The sequence below is a fragment of the Ciona robusta genome, chromosome 8, assembly GCF_009617815.1.
Source record: "Ciona robusta chromosome 8, ASM961781v2".
NCBI lineage: Eukaryota > Metazoa > Chordata > Ascidiacea > Phlebobranchia > Cionidae > Ciona > Ciona robusta.
In genome coordinates, this window is record NC_143242.1 from 7831488 (window position 1) to 7855988 (window position 24501).

The following is a 24501-nucleotide window of genomic DNA, read 5'->3' on the forward strand; positions in this document are numbered from 1 at the left end:
GTTGCTTTTAAACGCCCATTTAACACGTCTAGCTGTGACGTTGTTGGGATTACGAAAGACAACATTAAGGGGGGGGTGTTACATAATATTGACGTAATATATTAAGGAATGCCGACTACGGGAAATTAGGTCTAACTTGCTCAGAAAGACAACACAATACTATATAGGTAAATATGTAGTACGATAGGGAAAGATGGGACACCTTTAACACATAATATCTAAATATCCTGATCGTGTTTTAAACAATTTACAACGGTCTATAGGGGTCGTGCGGATACAGTTTTATACTTCTTTGAATGTTCTTTGTGTACTAACAAATGGGACGAGAAAATAGAATGAAACTGTGTCCCATCTTCCCCCACTCAACTATATATACTTGGTAACGGGCACAAAAGTCTTTGAAAAAGAACATCCGAATTACAACGACTGCCGTTGCCCCGCCATGCGAGGATAAATAAGTTACATACGTGGTAACTTGTAAGCGAGCGCGAGGTGTATAAAACAAAACAACCGTGTTATAACGACTGTTGTTACCCCGCCATGCGAGCATCAATAAGTTGCATTTTTATGTACGTAGTCCATTAGCATTAACGCCTTTACACCTGCTAGCTAAATGACTACAACAAATTGTTACTCCTATAGTCTGCAAATTCAATAACAACTCTAGACTCCCAACTAAACAAGCTGAAATCGTGTACTGATAAACCTTGAAACATACATGCTGCAAACCCACAAAGTTAGATACGTGGTAACTCGTAAGCGAGAACAAATCGATTGTGGTTGCCACGAGAGAATAAACAAGTTTCATTCGTTCCACTGAAAAACAAGTCTCAACTGCAGGCAAATAAATTCGAAGCCCCCAATAAAATAAACACGCAAACACCCCGTATCCCTTCATCGGAATATTTGCTGCTTGGCCAATATATATTGGTAGCAATCTTTCAATACCTCCAACAACTACATTGTTACCTTTGCTACAAGCTCTTAATGCCTGTCTGCAGTCTTAAATTAATTTAACATACAGAAAAAGTCGTTTACAAACCTTAACTGCACATATCAATTCAGTTTTAACTTCCAATAAAGTAGGATGGGGTAAGATGGGACACCTTTTTATTCGACCTTCTCGTACCGTTTGGTGGTAAACAAAAAAAAACATTGAAAGAAATTATAAAACCGTATTCTCACGACTTCCATGGACCATTGTTAACTGCTTAAAACACGATCAGGATATTTGGATATTATGTGCTTAAGGTGTCCCATCTCCCCCCACCCTACTATCTGCAGAAAAGCCCTACAAGCCTTAACTGCACGAACAAATTCCAATTTCAACTTCCATTATTATCGCCATACACCTCATACCACTGCTATAGGTACCACTAACTCTGTAGCTTTGCAGGGCCTTTGAAAACAGCCTTTAAAATTTTAAATTAAAACGTGTCTACGGTGCCGTAAACGCCTCGCACTTATAAAAACACATCAGCGTGCGTGATTACTTAACACAACACGAGGATAAAACGTTGTGTTCACACGCGTGCTGAGAAAACGTTTAACTTAATCCAGTACAGCGTCGGACAACACTTATGTAACAAACGTGCGTGGCTAAACTTATATGACTTTTAAAATACTTAATAAACATTTCTGAAGTCGTATACTGTGTTATACGGATAACAGTTGGTAAAGTACGTCGTTGTTTATAGTTTTAGTTTGGATGTTAAACTAAGATGCATATTGGTTGCAATTAAGCTGTTAATCAATGAGACATTTTTTCTTCGGGAGTTTTACCGGTAGGTTGTGATTTAACAACTGTCGTTTTGCTGCAAACTACCTTCCTTTCGTTTGTTTTAGTTATTTCGCTACTGTGTTCGAAGAGATACTTTAACTTATGTTGTATTCTACAGCGAGAGCCAAAATGTACATATCGTTCACGCATACTGGCAGTGTATACTGCAAGTTCCATCTGCATTTGATCTGCTGTACAATATTGTGTCAGAATGTACATAACACTCCCCAATGCGACAAAGGACTAGATCTGTGTTTGTGTTGGAGTTGGGTTTGTACAATATAGACATTGAAAAAATATGCAAGTATGGATTGGGATTGGAGTTCTGCATGAAATGCCTGGATTTTAACCGGTTGACTTTTTTTTCCCCGCTATAGATATCACCCATATAGATTAAACAGCCCTTGTTGGTCTGGCTCTATGGCTTAGTATGTGTATCTATGTTAAGCGAACACCTATGTTATACATTTATGTTATAACAACTGTCGTTGCCCCGCCATGCGAGGATAAATAAATTACAATAGTTTATCCATAACATATGTAGTGTTTTCTGTCAGGATGTTGGCAAGTTATTTGTCCGTTGTTGAATACACGCTGAGAATTAGAGCCGAAAGCGATGTCTTGACTCCAGGCAGACACTTGACCAGAATGAACGGGCACATATAACAGTAAACATATGGGCAAAGGAAGCACGAATTTAGTGCCACCATATTCAATACTAATCCTGGGTATGACATATCCACAGTAAGGAACACCATAGTCGGGGTGGTACAGATGCCAAAGGAAGCGGTCAACCAGATTACATATCTCAAACTGAACGTTGTAGCTCTTGTCGCTCGTAGGTGTTCAAGCATACGACGATGGGCGCCGCTAGACTTCGGTTTTGATAGTGGAGCAGTCGAGTCGCATGAACGTTTAGGACCTCTTGCTGCCTGTGCGCCGAGGCTGAAGTATTTACGGTCAGTAGGCGAGGCCGAGAACACAGAACCCGTGTCGTCTTTCTCAGAGTCGAAGCTGGAGGGGAGGCGATCATGGTGCGCCCCTGAAGAACTATTAACCCTACCCCTGGAGCATATCGCTTCATCTTTGGAGCATGTGACGTCATTTGACATCCGGTTCATGACGTAGGAGTTACGTGAGCCGTTACGCTTGCTAATCCCTCTTACACTATCAGGACTGCCACTACTAGCATCCGTGTTCTTACGTTCAGACGACCGGTTGGAATGACAACGTGACCACATTTCGTTGACTTGCTGGATCGATCTACGAGGTGAAGTAATATTTTAAGATACTCGATGCTGCCACCATTGTTGGCGTGTGTATCCTTGGCCAAGACGCTTAACGGCAATTGCTCCAACCCAGTGGTCACTAATGGGTTGTCTAAATTGTCAGCCATACAGAAAAAAAAATCACCCACAAAGGTACATTGACTTCTATAAGCCGTTGTTAATCATTTAAAAACAGGATATTTGGACATTATGTGCTAAATGTGTCCCATCTTCCCCATTCTACTATAAAAACATAACCAGCTACAAACCTCTTAAGAAAGTAGATGACACCCAACAGCAAGCACCCCCAAGCCCCAACCACCAACGCCATCCATGAGTTAGCCATCGGTGGGAACGCCCTGGAACATCTGTAGTCGCTTGGTTGGAACTCGTGATCGGGGGAGAAGCACTGGCTCAAACATTGGCAGATTTCGGCGCAGCTCCAACCAGCTATCGGTATCAACACGTATATAATGGGCACGATCCATAATACGGCGATTAGGATATATGAACGCTGTCGTCGTGTCAGCAACCTTGAATGGAAAGTAAATGAGATGTTTTAGGGAGATACTATGTTATACACTCCACTATACATTATGGTATCTTATGAGGGCTATTCCACACCATATAGTAGGGGGGACACCTTAAGCACATAATACCCAAATATCTTGATCGTGTTTTAATATAACAACGGTCTATGCGAGTCGTGAGGATACACTTTTATATTTTTTTGAATGTTCTTTGTTTGCTACCAAATAGAACGAGAAAATAGAATGAAAAAGTGTCCCATCTTTCCCATTCTGCTGTATATAAAGTATTTTATATTGCCCACACCATTTTTTTTCTGAATTTACATTTAAATTCCAGTTTTACTAATCATAATAATAACAGATGCTCAAACTGTTTGTATTAACGCTTGTGTTAATCCATCAATTTGAGCAAATGCAATATTTCAACATTGAAGATTTCTTTGTGGTCAGACTTAATACATTTATTCCAAAGGAGAAAATAAACTCGCTTTTAGAAGCACGGATTCTGCTTAATATAGATTACAGCTGTACATAAACAAGATATTCCGGGTGCTAGAACAAATATAGCGTGGTCAACGCGAGCTAAGTACTTCCCAATACCGGGGTCGCCAAATACGTTTAAAATAAACCGGTTGTTCAATTCTTGTGGCGGCATTATGGCAATTGGACGACAAATTATTTCAGCACAAAAGTTTCCGCGGAATTTTTGCGAAGTTTTGCGGCATTACAGTTGTTAATGTTTGTCCCAGGAAACCAGTTTTGCAAAAGTAGCGAAAATTGGTCGCATTTGTAGTTTGACTCCCGAAAGTAAAGCATTAGTAACAATGGGAGCTTTGAAAGTGGAATATGATTGCAACACAAGTGGTTCTGTGGTTTAGATAACGTGTTAACAACAACATAATTTCTTTGAACTAAGGTATCAGGTAGAGTTATCTGTTCGTGAACTTTGCCCGTATTGTGGTTTTAAACGGCGTATATGCTGTGTTTTTCGACAAGACACTTGACGAAAACACTGAAAAAAATGTTACATACGTGGTAACTAGTAAGCGGGTACGATCGAGGTGTATATAAAACAAAACACCCGTGTTATAACGACTGTCGTTACCCCACCCTGCAAAGATATAAGTTACATTAAAACACATACAACGGTGGCAATACCTCTTTTTCCATCTTCCCCCATTCCCTTCGCTTTGATGAGAACGATATCCTGCAGCCGTCCTTAGTGTAAGACACGTGGTGTGACGTATGCTGTCAATCAAAAGCCCTGGAATAGTAAACAATTAGCGGTTAATAATCTCCGGGGTGATTTATATATAACATCAAAGGATGTATCGGCATTGACAAAATATGTGTTGCTTTATAGTTTACATGGCCTGTGTGCGGGAGAATGTTACTCTGCAAACTATTTCGAACATTTTAAAAACAATCACCGACAAAATTACAGATTGTTATGTGGTGTCAGACAGGACACCTTTAGCACATAATATCCAAGTATCCTGATCGTGTTTTCAACAATTAACAAAGGTCTGAGGGAGTCGCATAAAGATACGGCTTAATAATTCTTTGTTTACTACCAGATGTGGCGAGAAAATAGAATGAAAATGTATCCCATCTTCCCCCACCTTACTATAGTATACATGGTAACTTGTAAGCGGGCACGAGGTGTATGAAACAGAACACCCGTGTTATAGCGACTGTCGTTGTCCGCCACGCGAGGATAAACATTTTCTATCCATTCATACAACTACCAGCCAAACAGCAACCATTCCTACCTATATTCCCGCATATAATGATAAACATCCCACACAGGAAAGCTTTGAGGAAAGTCCATAGTTGTCCAGACCCTTGTTTAACGACAGCACGTCTTGCAGGGTCAGGATCGCCAGGGTGGCCCCCAAAGTGAAAGTACAAGCTGATTAGCTGGAAAGGGGGGTTTGGGGTTATAAATAAAAGCGTTGTTGCCAAACCCCCAATACCGTATAAAAGAAACTCGCATTTTAGCAGTTAAAAAATATAAAAATTGTGATAATTTACACTCTTCTGGTCGTGATCTTATGCTCATGAAACTGGACGATTCTCGTAACCAGATAACAGTCAGAATCAAGCGTTACGAAATATGTAACAAATAAAAAACTTCAACCAATAGAGTACTTTTAGATAATTATTCCATCAAAATGGGACCATCAGTCTGTTTGTTTCAAATCTAATATATATCTCGCCGATAAATTAGTTACAATCATGTATTATACGTTCTTGGTATTTATATATTCCAGCAGATAAGCTATTTATATTAGGTGATTATAGAAAGTGTGGGGACGATTCGCTTACGAGTTACCACGTATGTAACTTTGTTGGTGACTATATTTTCGGATTTTTCATTTTTTGTTGTTGTAATGTATGGCTGACAATTCGGACAGTCTATAAGGGGTTTGAGAAATGTACGTAATCTTTTACAGCAAGTGTGGGAATGCGCGACAATTTTGACAGCTAATGACAAGAGAACGGAAATAACAGTTCAATGGCATGCTTATACGAGTCACACAAGTCGTTTCGAACCACAGATGTTTCCTTTTCAACATGGAAGCCAAACATGTAGTTTTACTCGTGTGTTTCATGTTTCACAGCATCCTTTATGAGGAAATAAACCGACATTTCCAGAACGACTGACGTCATAATCGCAACAATGTGACTGGAATGTGTTATGGGAATTTAAATTTGGAAAATAATAGTTTTATTATATGTCTGTATTCTAACTGGAATGTACGATTTAAAAAGTAATTAATATATTATTGTATGGCGAAGCAACGACAGTCGTTATAACACGGGTGTTCTGTTTCATACACCTCGTGCCTGCTTACGAGTTACCACGAGCTAAGTAGAATCTACTGTGCCGCAACGCAGCACATAAACCGCAAGTGATTAAAAACAAATATTAATTTATGTTCAAACAAGCGGAAATAGTTGCATGAGGTTCAACAACGATTGCATATCAAAACAATTCAGCGAAATGACATTACAGCCAATACTTATAAACACCTTTATGTAGCGATAACACACGGATGCATTCAATCCGAAAAGTTCAATTTAAATGTGAAATGGAAGTTTAATTAAAAATTAGAATAATGTTCTCACGTTAATAAAGTTGTAACGCTGCAAAGTGGTTATCAGAGTGTTCGCCTCTAGACTAGAGGATTTAGGTTCGAGGCTCGACGCTGGTAGTGGTACCAATATGAGCGTATGTGTCCTTAGGCAAAACACTAAACGACAATTGCTCTAACATAGTAGTCACTAATAGGTTGTTCAAATTGTCATTCATATAGAAAAAAAAATCACCCGCTTAGTTACATACGTGGTAACTTGTAAGCGGACATGAGATGTATGAAACAGAACACTCGTGTTATAACGACTGTCGTTGCCCCGCCATGCAAGGATAATTAAGTTACATACATGGTAACTTGTAAGCAGGCACGAGGTGTATGAAACAGAACGCTCGTGTTATAACGACTGTCGTTGCCCCGCCATGCAAGGATAATTAAGTTACATACATGGTAACTTGTAAGCGGGCACGAGGTGTATGGGATAGAACACCTGTGGTATAACAAGTATAATTTCCAAATAAAACATATTCCATATACCTGTAAAAGCCCGAGCACCGAGAACAACACGTTAGCGAACAGAGTCGAACTGACATGAGCGTATACGTGGCTTTGGCGAACCAGTTTCCTGGATTTCCTCAGAACGGCGACCAGTACAACCACGTTTATAAGTATAGAAATGGACGGGACGATGCAAAAGATGAGAAACGATGCCTTCTGTCGGCTGGCGCATGTCACGTTAGTAACTGTCAGGTTTTTGAAATCAGTATTCGTCCATGTAGGTACAGCAGTTGTTGGATACATGGTAACGATAAGCCTGGAAAAAAATTTGGAATTCGTTAGAAATTTGATTTAAATTTTTAGCAACATTAAAATTGCGTTTACATTTTTATATTTACTAAAACTGCTAACTTCTAGAGAGAGAATTATATAACCGTATCCTCACGACTCTAAAAGAGCGTTGTTATTTGTTTAAAACACGATCAGGAAATACGGGATATTATGTACTAACGGTAGCTATCTTGCTCCACATTACTGTAATGCAAATTCAGACTACATAAGCTCCGCCCCTTTCAATGCAACATATTACACCATCTTTCTGCAATCAGCAGTTTCGTAGCAGTTGCTTTAGAGTCTCCTCTTAACTTCCTTCCCCCTCTAAAGCGTTCTGCTTATTTAGCAAATGCTGCACCAATGACGTTGCAATATATACACTAAATACATTATATGTCTAAATGGCTTATATATCGCTTGTTCTTCTTGCACCTTACATGTCTTGATGCAGATTTGGTTCCTAATTATATTAATTGGCGTGCATGACCAAGCGTTTGAACAAAATCAAGCGTGGACACCATACTCTGCAGTTTGGATTATTTCTGTTGTAGCACATAACATAAATTAATACTTCTATCAATACGGTAGCAAAGATAAGGGTAATTAAAACAACGTGAAAGAAGATGCATTAGCAGCAAAACAGCAATCGTTAAAACACGATATGGGTAAAAATAAGTAAAAAGCATCATTAAAAAATCGACTTTCCCCTAAACTGCACCTGCTTTAAGGAATTTCATCCGCGTTTTAAACTTGACTTGTAAGTAGCATGAGTGAGACAAATTACCGATGAGCCTTTTACTCGTGCTATACAAGCGTTTCAAGTACCACGTAGGCTAACTCGTTAATCAAAACAACAGTCCATGGCACATACACACAAGGTATATGAACATTGTATTACAGTTCAATTAACTACAACTCAATGTGAGTTTATTGTATGTTGGGTTTAACAGCCACACTTTTACGCAAGTTTATGCATATATAGATGAACAGAATGTACTATAATTAATACAGAACGCTTCATGCTGGTTTAGCAGCCATGCTTTTTTAACTGACGCTTTCCCCCAGACTTTTATTAATAGCTGTTTTAACAATAACTGTCGTTTTGCTGCTAATTCCCTTATATTCTTGTTTAACACTTTTAACCGCAAACAGTCTATTTCTCGCATATTGATCGGTTTTCCATATTTAGACCTAACTTTGTGCACTTCCTATGGCCAATACACAAACATTGAGCGACAATCATGAAATATCAGCGGAGCAATCTTTGGCCGACAATCATTTGGTCTCACGCCGGCTCAGAGACCGAATCGTCCCGCGCAAGTTTATTTTTAGCTCCGCCAGTTTTAACTCAATGCGAGCCGGACGTCGTTGCAATTCTGGCATTTGGTTGATTTAGTTGAAGTGCGCAGAGCAGGTTTGACCTTTCAATCGATTACGCGACGTCCACTTGATTTATAGTTCGAATTACGCGAGCCATAACTTAATCAAGTTTATAAAACCGTGAAGCAAAAACCACAAACCCTAAATAGCGGAAACGGACAAGTTATACTTTGGGGTAAAAATGGACACTATTGGCACATAATATCCGTTATAGCACTGTGGGGTAAGATGGATACCGTTAGCACATAATATCTGTTATATAGTACTGTGGGGTAAGATGGATACCGTTAGCACATAATATCCGTTATATAGTACTGTGGGGTAAGATGGATACCGTTAGCACATAATATCCGTTATATAGTACTGTGGGGTAAGATGGATACCGTTAGCACATAATATCTGTTATATAGTACTGTGGGGTAAGATGGATACCGTTAGCACATAATATCCGTTATATAGTACTGTGGGGTAAGATGGATACCGTTAGCACATAATATCTGTTATATAGTACTGTGGGGTAAGATGGATACCGTTAGCACATAATATTCGTTATATAGTACTGTGGGGTAAGATGGATACCGTTAGCACATAATATCTGTTATATAGTACTGTGGGGTAAGATGAATACCGTTAGCACATAATATCCGTTATAGCACTGTGGGGTAAGATGAATACCGTTAGCACATAATATCCGTTATAGTACTGTGGGGTAAGATGGATACCGTTAGCACATAATATCCGTTATAGTACTGTGGGGTAAGATGGATACCGTTAGCACATAATATCCGTTATAGTACTGTGGGGTAAGATGGATACCGTTAGCACATAATATCCGTTATATAGTAATGTGGGGTAAGATGGATACCGTTAGCACATAATATCCGTTATAGTACTGTGGGGTAAGATGGATACCGTTAGCACATAATATCCGTTATAGTACTGTGGGGTAAGATGGATACCGTTAGCACATAATATCCCAATGCTGTCACTTTACAAATCGTTTGCTCTATGCTACATAATAGACTTTTTATAACTGTAATACATTTCATATAATATCTAAACACAGCGCACACGGCACACCTGTTCATATATACACACGCATACACCTGGCATACACCATTATACGAATACTACCTTATACACATATCATACAACGTGAGGATACGGCTAAGCCGCTTCAAATGGATTCTATTTTGAACTTTGTTTCCTCCCGCTAAGCTACTACAATAACAAACGTGTTGTAACTCATATGCCACGATGATGCAACGGTGATGCTCTGGCTATTACACCTCGCATAATAAACAGTTAGTAAGGGGGTAAGATGGGACATATTTTCATATCTTTTATCGTCCCATTTAAAAATAAACAAAGAATATTTACAGCTTTTTATAGTAGGGTGGGGAGAAGACGGGACATCTTTAGCACATAATATCCAAATGTCCTGATCGTGTTTTAAACAATTGACAACGGTCTATGGAAGTCGTGAGGATACGGTTTTATAATTCTTTAAATTTTCTTTGTTTACTAGCAAATAGGGCGAAAAATAGAAAAACAAAGGTGTCCCATCTCCCCCCACCCTATACTATATAATATATGTTGCCATACATAGTAAACGAACGGAAACTAATCGACAATAATGCATAATCCAACAAGGCAATAACCAAAGTCAATAAATGCTACTTTAACCTAATTCTCTTGTGGGTTGAAATATTTTTTTTTAATATTGTAGGGTGGGGGAAGATGGGACACTCTTAGCACTTAATATTCGAATATCCTGTTCGTGTTTAAACAATTAACAACGGTATATGGGAGTTGTGAGAATACGGTTTTATAATTTGTAAAATATTCTTTGTTTACGGCCGAACGGAACATGAAAATAAAATGAAAAGATGTCCCATCTTCCCCCACCCTACTATATATATATATAGGTAATGTAGGCAATGCATTCTTCATTATGGGTAAATTAAAGTAGAGTAGGTTGGGGAGACACGGTCAATATTTTCATTTTCTTTTATCGCATTTGGTTGTAAACAAAGCATATTTACAGAATTATAAAACCGTATCCTCACGATTCTAAAAGAGTGTTGTTTATTATTAAAAAAACGATGAGAAATTGCGGGATAATATGTGCTAACGGTATCCATCTTACCCCACAATAATACATTGGGATGGGGGAAGATGGGACACATTTTAACTACATTTTCTCGTCTTATTTAGTAGTAAACAAAAAACATTCAAAGAATTATAAAACTATACCCTCATAACTCCCATAGACCATTGTTAATTGTTTAAAACACGATCAGGATATTTGGATATTATGTGTTAAAGTGTCCCATCTTACCCCACCTTACTATATTTAAAATAATACATCACTGTCCTACTATGACCCTAAATAAACTTAACCTGCAATTTAATCTAATTGTTCCACTAGCCATAAATACCCTTAACCTTCACGCCTTACCTAACGTACCTATTTACGCATTCTGCTTTCAAACGATTTCTCATTAATCAATATAAATCAGAATCCGTTTCGTGAATAACGTTTAACTCAAGCAGTTTTTACCCATAGCGTGTTTTAACGACTGTCGTTTTGCTGCTAATTTCCTTATCTTTGTTGTTTTAATTAATTTGGTCCTATATCTAGGTAATGCATATATACAACATAATTTTAATTTTATCTCTTTGAATACGATAGCGAAGATCACATTAATAAAACAACGAAGTGAAGGAAATTAGCAGCAAAACGACAATCGTTAAAACTTGATTTGAATAAATTGGAAAAACCGCCAGTTAAAAAGCGTGGCTGTTAAACCAACACCAAGTTTTCGGATTCCCATTTTTTCTCTTTCGCTAAACCTGTGTTCGCAGAATCCCTTTCATAATTGAACAAAAGATTAAACTCAACTGAACCTTAAGCGCGTTTATTCCTAACTTGTTTATTGCTCATCGCTTGGTTTCTATAGTAAATACACTGGTCACATTGCTTCACTACATATCCACAACAGTCATGTATTATAATTGGGCTCCAGGGTAATTAAAATCAGAAGTAAATAATCGATAGCTCGTAACAGATCAAAATTTTATACTCAGCAGACTATCAGCACGCGGGAAACACGCGTCTTTCATTCTAGTTTATTGCTCAACGCCCAACATTCAACACTGCTCTCTTATACTAAATGCTCGGCGCTGGTAACGCCGCGGTTTTAAGCTCATCGCCTGAGACGCATGAAGAAAGCATGGGCGCATTCCCGGTCGTCGGGAGGGAGATATTTGTCGTAGAAATCCGCTTCGAATCGCTCAGGTTTAAACCCGAAGCGTTGATACAACAACATGGCTGGGTTGGAGGCCGATACGTGCAGAGTCACGTCCTTTCCCATGCAAGTCTAAAGGAAATTGCGTCAGGTTACAAAAGCGCGTAAGGAACTTAACTTGGAAGTTTCAAAGCCAATACATTAATCTACACACAGAAATAGTTGGCCTATCAACGTTACGCCCAACTTGCCAATGCGTTGATTGGTTTTATGACTAACAAAAGGTGTAAAATCCAATATAGTAGGTTGGGGTAAGATGGAACATCTTGTATCGTCCCATTTGGCAGCAACTTAATATTTAAAGCCAATACATTAAGTGGGGACAACAGCCTCGCTTTTAACTGTCCTTATAAGTTTCCATTTTGATTAATCCTTCGAACACGATAACGAAGATCAAATGATTAAACAATAAAAAGAAGGGAATTAGCAGCAAAACGACGGCAGTGGTTAATATGAATTCACCATATGATGGATTCAACAGCCACGCTTTTAAACCATCGCTTTTCTCATGCGTTTTACTCGTAGTTGTAATCGTTAACGTTAAACTACTTCACCATGCATTCAAGCAATGAAATAGCGTCCAGTTACAAACGTAACATTGTATGGTGGAAATGTGACTTAAATGAAATTTATTAATCAACACGCACAGCAGTAGTTAGCTAAGCAACGTGAAAGGTTTAAAACTTAAATTTTGAATGATTTTGCTTGGGGTTGAGTAATATTATAGGGTGGGGTAAGATGGGACACGTTTTCATTCTATTCTCGTCCCATTCGGTAGTAAACAAATAGCATTGGTGTCCCATCCTCCCCCACCCTACTAGTACTATATAATACGATCCATCCCATGTTTCCTAATCTTGTTTTAATAACAACAACGAAAAGGAGACGACGCTTTGGAAAATACACGTTTTACGCGTTCAAATTCACATTGTATAAAGTGGGCAAAGATGGGACACCTTTAGCACATAATATCCAAATATCCTGATTGTGTTTTGAACAATTAACAACGGTCTATGGGAGTCGTGAGGATACGGTTTTATGATTCGTTAAATGTTCTTTACTACCAAATGGGACGAGAAAATAAAACGAAAAGGTGTACCATCTTCTCCCACCCTACTATATATTAGGGGAACCTAACGAGTATTTTATTATACTTAGTTACATAAGTAAGGATATAGATTGGGCTTATTGTTCAGTGGCATATAAGGTCTCTAATGAATACACAATAGGAGTGCTTTACATTTTGTGTACGTGACTTAATCACGTTCGTAATGGGTCTAACATATTGATATTTGAGTTAATTAAATACCTATGTATGGGCATACGAGTGTGGAGCAAAAACAACCGCATACTACGTTCACGGTATTAGACTGCATAAGTATGTATGTAATTTATTTATTCTCATATGGCGTGGCAACGACAGCCGTTATAATACGGCGTTCGGCAGAATTTAAGAATTTTAGGTAATCGTAGGTTTTGCAGCCACGCTTTAATTTGATACTTTTTCTCACTAATTTTTATGACTGTCGTTTTTTTGCTAATTTCCTTCTCTTCGTTGCTTTAATTAATTTAAACTTCGCTATCGGGTTCGAAGAGATACATTTAAATAATATATGTGAAGTTTTTATCAATACATAACCACACAACATTGTTGGAGTAATGGGCCAACTACGACTTAAACCCCAGGTCTTATGGCTTGCCTCACTGTAGGACCTCACCCGTATAGAATGTGCATATACAATGTTAGGGTAATGGGCCAACTCTGGCCTAAATCCCAGGTCTCATGGCATGCCACACTGTAGGACCTCACCCATATAGAATAGAATGTGCATATACAATGTTGGGGTAATGAACCAACTCTGGCCCAAATCCCAGGACCCATGGCATGCCTCAATGTAGGACCTCACCCATATAGAATAGAATGTGCATATACAATGTTGGGGTAATGAACCAACTCTGGCCCAAATCCCAGGACCCATGGCATGCCTCAATGTAGGACCTCACCCATATAGAATAGAATGTGCATATACAATGTTGGGGTAATGAACCAACTCTGGCCCAAATCCCAGGACCCATGGCATGCCTCAATGTAGGACCTCACCTCACCCATATAGAATATATTTATACCAGATGGGACACGTTTTCATTCAATACCTGCATTAGATGATACAGCATGAAGGTCCCAATACCCGCATGTTGCCAATCCGGATGAACAAGTAGAAAGGAAATGTAAGCTTGGTTGAATGAAACATCTGGAACCAGGAATCCAAACCCTACCACCATTTTCCTAGGGAATAAAAAAGTGAATTTAACTTGTATATCTCACATAGCAGGGTGATGACAGACAGTTTGTGGTCGTATGTTTCCTTGAGCAAGACACCTAATGGCATTTGCTCCAACCCAGTGGTCCCTAATGGGTTGTCTAAACTGCCAGCCCTATAGAAAAAAAAGTCACCCACTAAGTTACATACATGGTAACTCGTAAGCAGGCACGATGTGTATGAAACAGAACACCTACGTTATAACGACTGTCGTTGCCCCACTACGCGAGAATAAACAAATTAGTTGTAACTTAGAATAAATAAGTTATATTAATACATTCACTTACTTGTACAGAGCAACCACACTAAAGTCAGGATATTGCAAGCTCTCTGATAGATCAATGCCAGGCCAGAAGAAGTGTCGACACAATGCATTAATAGTTGGTATGTGGCGCGGACGCACGTAACAATAATCAATGGGGGATGCTGCATCTGCTTGCCACGTTGTATCTGATCTAAGTGGAAGAAAATTGGGAAAGATTAAATTGACATGGTATAAGCTTTGATACAAAATTCTTAAGTGTGTAACTTAGAGTTTTTGTAGAATCTATAAATGAGTGTAATCTTATTTATCCGCGCATGGCCGGGCAACGACAGTCGTTATAACACGGGTGTTCTGTTTCATACACCTCGTACCAGCTTACAAGTTACCACGTATGTAACTTATTTATCCTCGCATGGCGGGGCAACGACAGTCGTTATAACACGGGTGTTCTGTTTCATACACCTCGTACCCGCTTACAAGTTACCACGTATGTAACTTATTTATCCTCGCATGGCGGGGCAACGACAGTTGTTATAACACGGGTGTTTAGTTCCATACACATCATGTCTGCTTACAAGTTACCACGTATTATTATATGTTCACCATCAAACTTACTTATGATAATTCTCCACGATCTCAATGAGAACTTTTAACTTTGGAGGTTTCGTTTCAAAATCTCTTCGAATGAACGGCTTCAGGATTCTGGAAAAGTGCGAAAAAATTAAACTGCAAAAAAATAAAAAAAAATAAATAGAAACAAAGTTGTTGTGGCGTGACATACTATAACATTTTTTATATTTTTTGTATTTTAGAAAAAATATAGCTTTTTACATGGAGTAACAATTTTGAAATGCTGTTTAATTATAACATTAAAAAAGCTTGGTAAAAGTAAGATACACTGTTGTAATACAATACATATACGTAGCTTTGTGTCCGGAACATACAAGCGTATCTGTAGGATCACTAACTAACACTGAACAACAAATCTTCTTTGTTTTGTTGTGTACAAATTATGAAAAGTAAGATAAATTGGTGTAATGAGCTACATATAAGGCCTGCATACATTTGGCATAAAAAGACACTGGCAAAGATTATGTTTAGCAAATTTAACTAAGAGTAGGATTTCATATCCAAACTAGCTTGGTGGAAAGCGATATACAAAACTTTTTTTTCACTGAAAGTAACAATTTTGTAACAATTTGTGTAATGAGCTACATACGACCACCAACCTTTGTGTGTAAGGACTGACTATCAGTTGTTGTTCGGATGTTAGCTCGTTCGATCCAACGAGCTTCTGTTTAAAAGTCCGTCGAGATTCTTCCGCACCGTATAGCTTGGGGTCGGATGACTGGAATATACAATATAGAATTTGTAACTATTTTAATGTATAGTGGCACAGTGTGTGCAGCCCAATTTTAGCCTAAAAATATAGAGTAATTTTGGTTCAAATTAGGAACGGAAAATAGAACATAGATTTTGCAACTATTTTTGTGCTCATTTTTGGGCCAGAAAATAAGGTTTTAAAACTGGGCAAGACAATTAATAGTAATTGCTGAGTTAGGGAAATTACAGAAAAAAATGTTAAAAAACAACCTTAAAAAATTCAAGGCAGATAACTAGTTACATTCAAATATGAAAGTAAAGTTTTATCTGTTAGCAACAACTGAAGAGAATAAATAAGTTTTATTCTATTTTATTTTATTTGGATGAGGTCCTTGGGGACCTGGGATTTAAGCCAGAGTTGGCCCATTACCCCAACACCCTTGTAAGTCCGAAAGTGACGTGTTCGCGATAGTGAATTCCTTTATTTATGTTCTGACTCAAGCGGCCTGGCTAAGTCTCGAGAATAAACAAGTTACATCCAACCATGAATATAAACCCACCAAGAATCGATCCAACACCCGGTGCTCCCCACGTTGAACCACCGGGTTATATTTGGGACCATCTGATGTTGGTATGATGAGGTTTTGTTCCCTACTTAACAACCTACGTACTGTGTCATCAAAGTTGAAAACAGAGAGTCCAAGTTGACGTTTCTTCTGTGGAGTATATGTGCAATGTAAGGAGTGGCGGGGGTGGCATTTCAACACAACTTTTAAGAGTATTTGAATTTTTGCGCTGTTGAGTTTCATCAGCCCGATGAAGACAGCGAGTATATGACGTTGAAACATCCATATGCAAATAAATGGCAGAAGAGTTTCTTACATTCATTTAAAAAGTGTAATATATAACAGAAACACTTATATAACAGCTACCTGCTTAGTTTATCAATAACAGTTCACCTACTTTAGGAGTCTTAATAATACACTTTTTTCTAAATGCTGGTTTTGAAATAATTTCCAAAAAATCAAACTAGATTTATTTCAGACTTATAATATTTTTACAGCAACAGCAAACATATTTATAAATATGTATATTAATCAAAACAAACCACCCACCTGTCTAAGCAACAGCTTTCTCCTCAACCTCCTCCCATCAACATCATCTTCAACTTTAGAGTGATGGAGAAGTTTCTTCACAAGTTTTCGCTCCTCGTATAAATTCATCATTCGGATCCTAAGGTTAATATTAAGGTTTTGTAATAAAAGGTCAAGGTAAAATAATAATAAAATAAAATAAAGGCGGTTTGCTAAAACTTAAATGAATAAAACTTGCATGTCACTTTTTTATCCTTGCATGTTAAGGTACCAACAGTCATTATAACACGGGTGTTCTGTTTCATACACCTTGTACTCGCTTATAAGTTACCACGTATGTGACTTTGTGAAAAATTGATTAGGTGCCACCCATAAGGGTAGCAGAAACAAGCCTTGGACCCGTATCCTTCAGTCTCGACCAGAGGAATTCCACAAATGTTCATTTAAGGAAAACAAACTGTTTGTTAATTTACCAAACATTGAACATATTTTGACTTTGGGACCAAGTTTCATGTTAGTTAACTAAACAGTGAACATACTTTGGTTTATCATCTTCCTCAGCTGCGACGATGGGTTTGGTTTCTCTTTTCTCGGGAAGGAACATCGACTTTGTGACGTTTTGTTTGATTGAAGGGGGGACGGATACCACCGAGCTGGAGGTGTCTTCCATTGCTTCTGGGGGGTTGGAACAAATATTGGTAAACTAGAAGTAACACTGTATGGCCAGCATGTTAGACGTTTATAACTTTAGGATTTTTATAAATTAAATTCAGCGCTGTGGCTAAGGGGCTGTCAAGCCTGTATCATGGTATAATTGTTGGGTATTTCATTTTCTACAAATTAATTTTGCCGACAAATGTCAACTTTGTGTCAGGTCTTTGTTCCAGTAGGCTATGCCCTTATAACTTTATGCAATCACTGGGTGCTCGCCCTGTTGGGTAACAAGCCAAACCCATCCATCTATATATAACATAACCCACCAGTCCCATGCCCATCACCCCCCACTCCCCCCTCCCCACCACGTTGGTGCAGAATATCCTCGGTGTCCGATTCATCACTGATAGCATTGAGGGGGAGGGTGGGGTCGATCTTCGCTTCTTTTGTGTGTTGGATCTTGAAGTCCTTAAAGATGGTAATTACAGAACAGAATATTTTTACTTTTGTAATTTTCTTTTTAGTTCAGGTTATTTTTTTATTTTCATATTTTTTTCAATTTTTATGTGGTTCTTGATAGGGATGTGCTGAAGTTGAAAAAGCTCGGGTTCGCCGAGCGCCGAGCTTCAACGAAAAGCTCGGCACGAGCCCGAGCCCGAGCACCTATGACGTCATCAAGGAGAAAGGCGTACGAGAATGCGTTCCTATTCAGCCGAAAAGCGCCGCTAATCAAAATAATACAGAACACGTGGTTTGCGGTTAAAGACGCGTCTCGCTTTTCATAATTCCTACTGTTGCAAAATGTAAAATTCATACAAATAATATTTAATTAAACAATTATTTATAACTGTTACAGCCAGTGGCACAACTAGCAAGTTTCTACGCATGTTCATCTTGGATAATGTAACGATTATTTACGTCAGAATAAACCTTTACGATCGTTACATCACAAACGAGATTGTTGGAAAACAATCGTGTTTTATTCGCTTCCATACGATCTGTAGTTTGTGTATAATTTTTGTTTCTGATGATTAGTTTAATGCAGGTAAATCGCGATTATGTGAATTTTAATTGGTGCAAATATAAGAGCGAGGAGCGACGCTATCAGTAAATTGGAACCAACATAAATTGTAATATGATATTACAAAGTATCGTCCCGGTCGAGCTTGGACAGAAGCCAAAAAACATCGTTTGATGCCGCCGCACGAGAACCAGAGTTTCATTACGTCATTTTTCACAAGAATAAATTCACAACGATTGCTTCGTTTGTTACGTGTGGAATGTATGCTACCGCATGCGTCTTCCTTTATTTCATACGCCGGCGCAGAGTTTAAAAATGTGACGCTGATACACGATGTTTTGATCTCGTGGTTGGTTGGGCTGCCCAACTTGGGCAGTGGGCACATTCCTCCCAATTGTTATATTATAAAACGTCATAATTAATAGTTACGTTGCGATAGGACACGTGACGTAACAATTGAATGAAAAATTGTTCTAATTCCAAGCGAAGGAATGTTATATTGAATGCAACGCGTGTGTGTGCGTCTTAGCACTTTCTGGCTGCGTACGTGTCTGCGGTAAAGGTGGCTTAGAGGTTGCAAAACCGTGGTTGCAGCAATTTATATTATTTCATTATAAAAAAGTTTAAGAGTTTTTGGCTTTTTATTTAAAATCTGATACGAAAACATTGGGCGCTCGTGTAATTCGACAACGGCTGTAATTCGATACGGGCAAATTCGCTGACGTTGCGATTCGTTACTTGCGAGAGAGCAAATTCACAACGAACGAAAAATAATTAAAGAGAAAGCTACGCTGACTAGTCTCGTTATCTCCTCTTAGTAGCTTCACTTTTTTTTCATTTTTAATATTTTTCGCTCTCGCGTGCAACATTATAGCATAAGGCTCGGCGCTCGGCCCAGTTTTCAGCCGAGCGCCGAGCGTCAAAAAAGGAGACGCTCGGGCACGAGCTTTTGAGTTCGGGCTCGGCTCGGCACATCCCTAGTTCTTGATACTACCGAGCCTAAACCCCAGGCTACCCACATTGTAGGACGTCACCCATATAGAATAGAATGTGCATATACAATGCTAAATAGTGGACCAACTCTGGCATAAATCTCAGGCCCCCTGACGTGCACATACAGCATAGAATGCACAAACTGTAGGGCAAGATACTAATTGTAAAACTCTGATGCAAGTAATGTTAACTCACATTAACCAATACAAGACAATAATCCCAACTTACCAAGGATGAAATAGAACTTGAAGGCGAGGAAGGCCGAGGTGAATCTTGTGCAATATTTGACACGTTGGACACGTTTGACACGGGTGAGTCTATGGGACTTTTCTCTTCACTTAAGTTCGCTTCTTGCTGGTGTTGAAATGTATTAGGTATATATATATAAATATACTGCAAATGATAACGTATATATTTACTCTTTGATTAAAAAATACAGATCACAGTAACAAAAAAACAGTCACCATTAACACTTATTGGTTGTTCCAGCTCATTATACGTTATTCAAGTTAGATATATAATTTGTAACTCATGAGGCGTGTTATAACAAATGTCGTTTCCCGCCATGCGAGGATAAATAAGTTACATGCGTGGTAACATGAAAGCGGGCACGAGGTGTATGAAACAGAACACCCGTGTTATAACAACTGTTGTTGCCCCGCCATGCGAGGATAAAAAGGTCTCTTTTATTCAATAATTCATTGGATGCATCTCTTGAACTTATGCAACAAGCATTTGCTACTTATAGCCTCAATATAAGTTACCCCCGACCACACCACAGAATACTTACAATCAACGCAGCTTTCTTTAACCTTGCATTCCGAGCGTGAACCATGTGCGATCTTCTACGTGAACCGGATCGCCCCGATCCAAACGGGAGGCGACGTGGCTTGTATTCTGGTGGGTGGGTGTAAGTTGTTTATTCTCCATGATAGGGCAACAAGTTACTACGTATGTAACATCGACAGTCTTTATAACACGGGTGTTCTGTTTCATACACCTCTGCTTGCGCATAAATACAATATGGAATAATTGAATTAAAAAATAAATAAAAAAAAATTAGCATCAAAACGACAGTCATTAAAATACGCTACGGGCCTATTGGTCAAATAAAAAGTCTAAATGCTAAACCAACAATATAAAAAAAAATCGGAGACTTACATTTATAAGTATAGCCTAATGACCCTTCCATAAACAATAATAAAAAACATATATTTTTATAACTTTTTAATAAACAACAAAACAACAGCTTACTTGGTGTGTTAATGATCACGGCACCAGGAACATACTCAGGGGCTTGTGTCGGGTCGACCAATCTCCACCAACCAGAGTCCTTGAATATGCCGTGCCCACTCTGGAACCTGATGGGGTTGCCAGCTGAAAGTACACTGCCCACTGTACATGTCCATTGGTTTGTCTTCTTTTTGCTGCGGGTGGATTGAATACAAGTTAATATATGGGCTTACAGTGTGGGAAAGAATGTGCAATTGTAGAAAAATAAATGTGCTACGAAAATGTAACACACAAAAATCAAGTCCAACCAATTGTTTATATGTATAATGTATTATGCATTCCCTGTTACAATTCAATAGCACAAATGTGTGCTATTGAATCCAATCATCATTGGATGAAGAATTTCCTGAATACGTACAATTGTGAAAGTGCAATAACAAACACTACAATGCACTAAATTGTACCAAAGACATTTGTAAGTGACACAACATTTTTCCGAACATTCGACACAATAAACATGTGTTGTCCATGTTTTTTCCGATAAAGTCATCCGGTAAAAAACGTTGAACCATATTTGTTGCAAGAATGCGGTAAAATTGGGATGTGTACTTTCTAAATGTGTTTACCAAACTAAATATCCTTACCTTTCCCCAAAGAATGAATCCCAGTGTTTATCAATAAAAAGACAAATGTCTTCTTTCCACTTAAAGAATCCCTGTTTCCCCATGCTTGTTTGTGCAAGGTTGTATAAAGATAATGACACAACTTGGATCCTGGAGGGTAGATTGGTAAAGTTATTGACAAAAATCAAGCGCTACGAAAATGTAGATGACAAAAATTTAGTTTAATTGTATAAAAATATACATATTTTGCCCAAATGACATTGTCAGTCTCTGCAAAAAATGCAAAAAAAATAAAACTTAGTTAAAATGGAATTGTATTACTTTAACTCAGTTTGCAATAAATAACTACTTAGTGTCGGCAATATAGATTAAATTCTAAGCAATTGAGGGGCAGATGCAGCTAAAATAAGCATTCGTGACTAGGAATAAAAGTATTAAAGTAATTGAATTTACCACGTCACTTTCATCCTGGTGTAAGTTTCTTTTCCGCCGTTGCATGAGGAACACATGAACGTAAAATAATTATCGCCCAACACTGAGTTTGGGGGGCCAGAATGTAGGCAATCTGGGGTAAAGTAAAAGTTGGATGAAGAATTTGCTGAAAGCATATCTTTGAACGGATTTAACTTGTTAAAAAACCTTGCGTGGCCGGAAAAACGTGAGTTGTTATAATACACGGGTGTTGTGTTACATACAGCTTGTGCCCGCTTATGAGTTACCACGTATGTAACTTTGTGGGGAATGTTTTTTGGGTGGCTCACAATTTAGACAAACTATTGGTAATCACTGGGTTGGAGTAATTGTCCCTTTAGTGGACAACACTAAAAGGAGGGATAGAGGGACGGAGGGACAGAGGAAAACTGAGTACTAAAAGGAGGGAAGGGAGGGACGGAGGGAAGGAGGGAAAATACCGTTACTAAAAGGAGGGAAGGAAGCAAAATGGAGGGGCGAAGGGAAACAAAAATTCCTTTGCTTAAACCCTATGGGCGGAGGGACAGAGGGAAACTATTTTTTACCCAAAATAAGTGAAGGGACGGTAGGGAAACTGGTGGAGGGACGGAGGGAAACTATTTTTCGCCCAAAAAAAGTGGAGGGATGGTAGGGAAATGGTGGAGGGACAGAGGGAAATGGTGGAGGAACGGAGGGAAACTAATTTTTACCTGAAATAAGTGGAGGGACGGTAGGGAAACTGGTGGAGGGACGGAGAGAAACTATTTTTCGCCCAAAAAAAGTGGAGGGATGGTAGGGAAATGGTGGAGGGACAGAGGGAAATGGTGGAGGAACGGAGGGAAACTAATTTTTACCTAAAATAAGTGGAGGAACGGAGGGAAACTGGTAGAGGGACGGAGGGAAACTAATTTTTACCTAAAATAAGTGGAGGGACGGTAGGGAAACTAGTAGAGGGACAGAGGGAAACTATTTTTCGCCCCAAAAAAGTGGAGGGACGTAGGGAAACTGGTGGAGGGACGGAGGGAAACTATTTTTCGCCCAAAAAAAGTGGAGGGACGTAGGGAAACTGGTGGAGGGACGGAGGGAAACTATTTTTCGCCCAAAAAAGTGGAGGGACGGTAGGGAAACTGACTAACTGGTGGATCGTCCCTCCACTTATTTCAGGTAAATAAATTAGTTTGCCTCCGTCCCTCCACCAGTTTCCTTACCGTCCCTCCACTTATTTTGAGTGAAAAATAGTTTCCCTCCATCCCTCCACCAGTTTCCCTACGTCCCTCCACTTATTTGAGGTAAAAAATTAGTTTCCCTTCCTCCCTCCACCATTTTCCTCTGTCCCTCCACCATTTCCCTACCGTCCCTCCACTTTTTTTGGGTAAAAAATAGTTTCCCTCCGTCCCTCCGCCCATAGGTTTAAGCAAAGGAATTATTGTTTCTCTCCGTCCCTCCATTTTGCTTCCTTCCCTCCTTTTAGTAACGGTATTTTCCCTCCTTCCCTCCGTCCCTCCCTTCCCTCCTTTTAGTACTCAGTTTCCCTCCGTCCCTCTGTCCCTCCATCCCTCCTTTTAGTGTTGTCCCCCTTTAGTTACCCCCCTATGTAATAAACATAAACTTAATATATATATATATATATATATTCTTTTAAAATATATGGTATAGCATACAATAACGATTTACAACATTAGCAGATACATACTTGAATGGACCCAGCTTTTACATCCATCGCAATGAAACGCAAGAATTCCATCTTTAGCACATTCGCAATATGCGCATTTCGATAAATTCTTGTCTTTTTCGGCCGAATCTTCAGTGGAAGTGACGTCAACGTCCACCTGTTCAACTTCTGACATCTTACATACAGCAGTCGGCTACTATAGGAAATTATCTGCCTATTATAATTGCACTTGTGTTGTTGTTTTTATCATGTCGTTAATTTAAGAAATGTCACTTTAAATTTTGCGCCAGTGGGCGCCATGTTTATTTACTATTTTTGTGGAGAGAAGAGATTTCAACAAAACACACATTTGCGTACGCGTTTTGTATTTTTCGAACAAAAAATAGCGATTAAGGCGTGAAACTGAACTGTATTTCTTCGTTTATTTTTAGGTAAAATTTCAAGTTTACATCACGCGAAAGTAAAACACCGAACGTAACGGTTTAAACACAGCGCATGCTAAGCCAAAATTCGACTCCCATAAAAACGAATTCCACCAATTAAAGGTACGAAAACACGCAAGACGAGTTTAATGGTTACCTGTCCCTGCAAAAGACGTAGTGGTACTTAGAGCATCTTATTTTAGACACTGCAACATTACCGTGTTGCGTATAG

At 38.8% G+C, this 24501-nt stretch overlaps 1 protein-coding gene and 1 long non-coding RNA gene across 5 annotated transcripts; one reads left to right on the forward strand and one right to left on the reverse strand.

The window, feature by feature from the left end:
- Positions 1–1871: 1871 nt before the first annotated feature.
- Positions 1872–24118, reverse strand: LOC149733025 (cysteine-rich protein 2-binding protein-like). 4 transcript variants are annotated; one of them, XR_016385555.1, is made up of 18 exons: positions 23869–24118; positions 22179–22290; positions 21747–21875; positions 21124–21296; positions 20660–20766; positions 20098–20223; positions 18182–18323; positions 17741–17876; positions 17223–17340; positions 16668–16823; positions 16014–16132; positions 15400–15486; positions 14807–14974; positions 14353–14485; positions 7214–7490; positions 5351–5498; positions 4737–4842; positions 3361–3581 (listed from the first exon to the last, which is right to left on the reverse strand). XR_016385555.1 is itself a non-coding variant. In XM_089883032.1 (15 exons), exons 1-15 carry the CDS (start codon positions 24020–24022, stop codon positions 12097–12099), a joined length of 2031 nt encoding a protein of 676 aa, XP_089739158.1. In that variant the 5' UTR covers positions 24023–24117; the 3' UTR covers positions 12000–12096. The 4 variants fall into 4 exon arrangements, 3 of the variants coding, with proteins under 3 accessions (XP_089739159.1, XP_089739158.1, XP_089739157.1); XM_089883032.1 differs by lacking the exons at positions 3361–3581; positions 4737–4842; positions 5351–5498; positions 7214–7490 and adding an exon at positions 12000–12270 and having other exon boundaries at positions 17741–17873; positions 23869–24117; XM_089883031.1 differs by lacking the exons at positions 3361–3581; positions 4737–4842; positions 5351–5498; positions 7214–7490 and adding an exon at positions 12000–12270 and having other exon boundaries at positions 23869–24117.
- Positions 2871–3771, forward strand: LOC149733026 (uncharacterized). Its single transcript, XR_016385557.1, has 2 exons — positions 2871–3050; positions 3326–3771. It is a non-coding gene; the product is annotated as an uncharacterized LOC149733026 (long non-coding RNA).
- Positions 24119–24501: the final 383 nt, after the last annotated feature.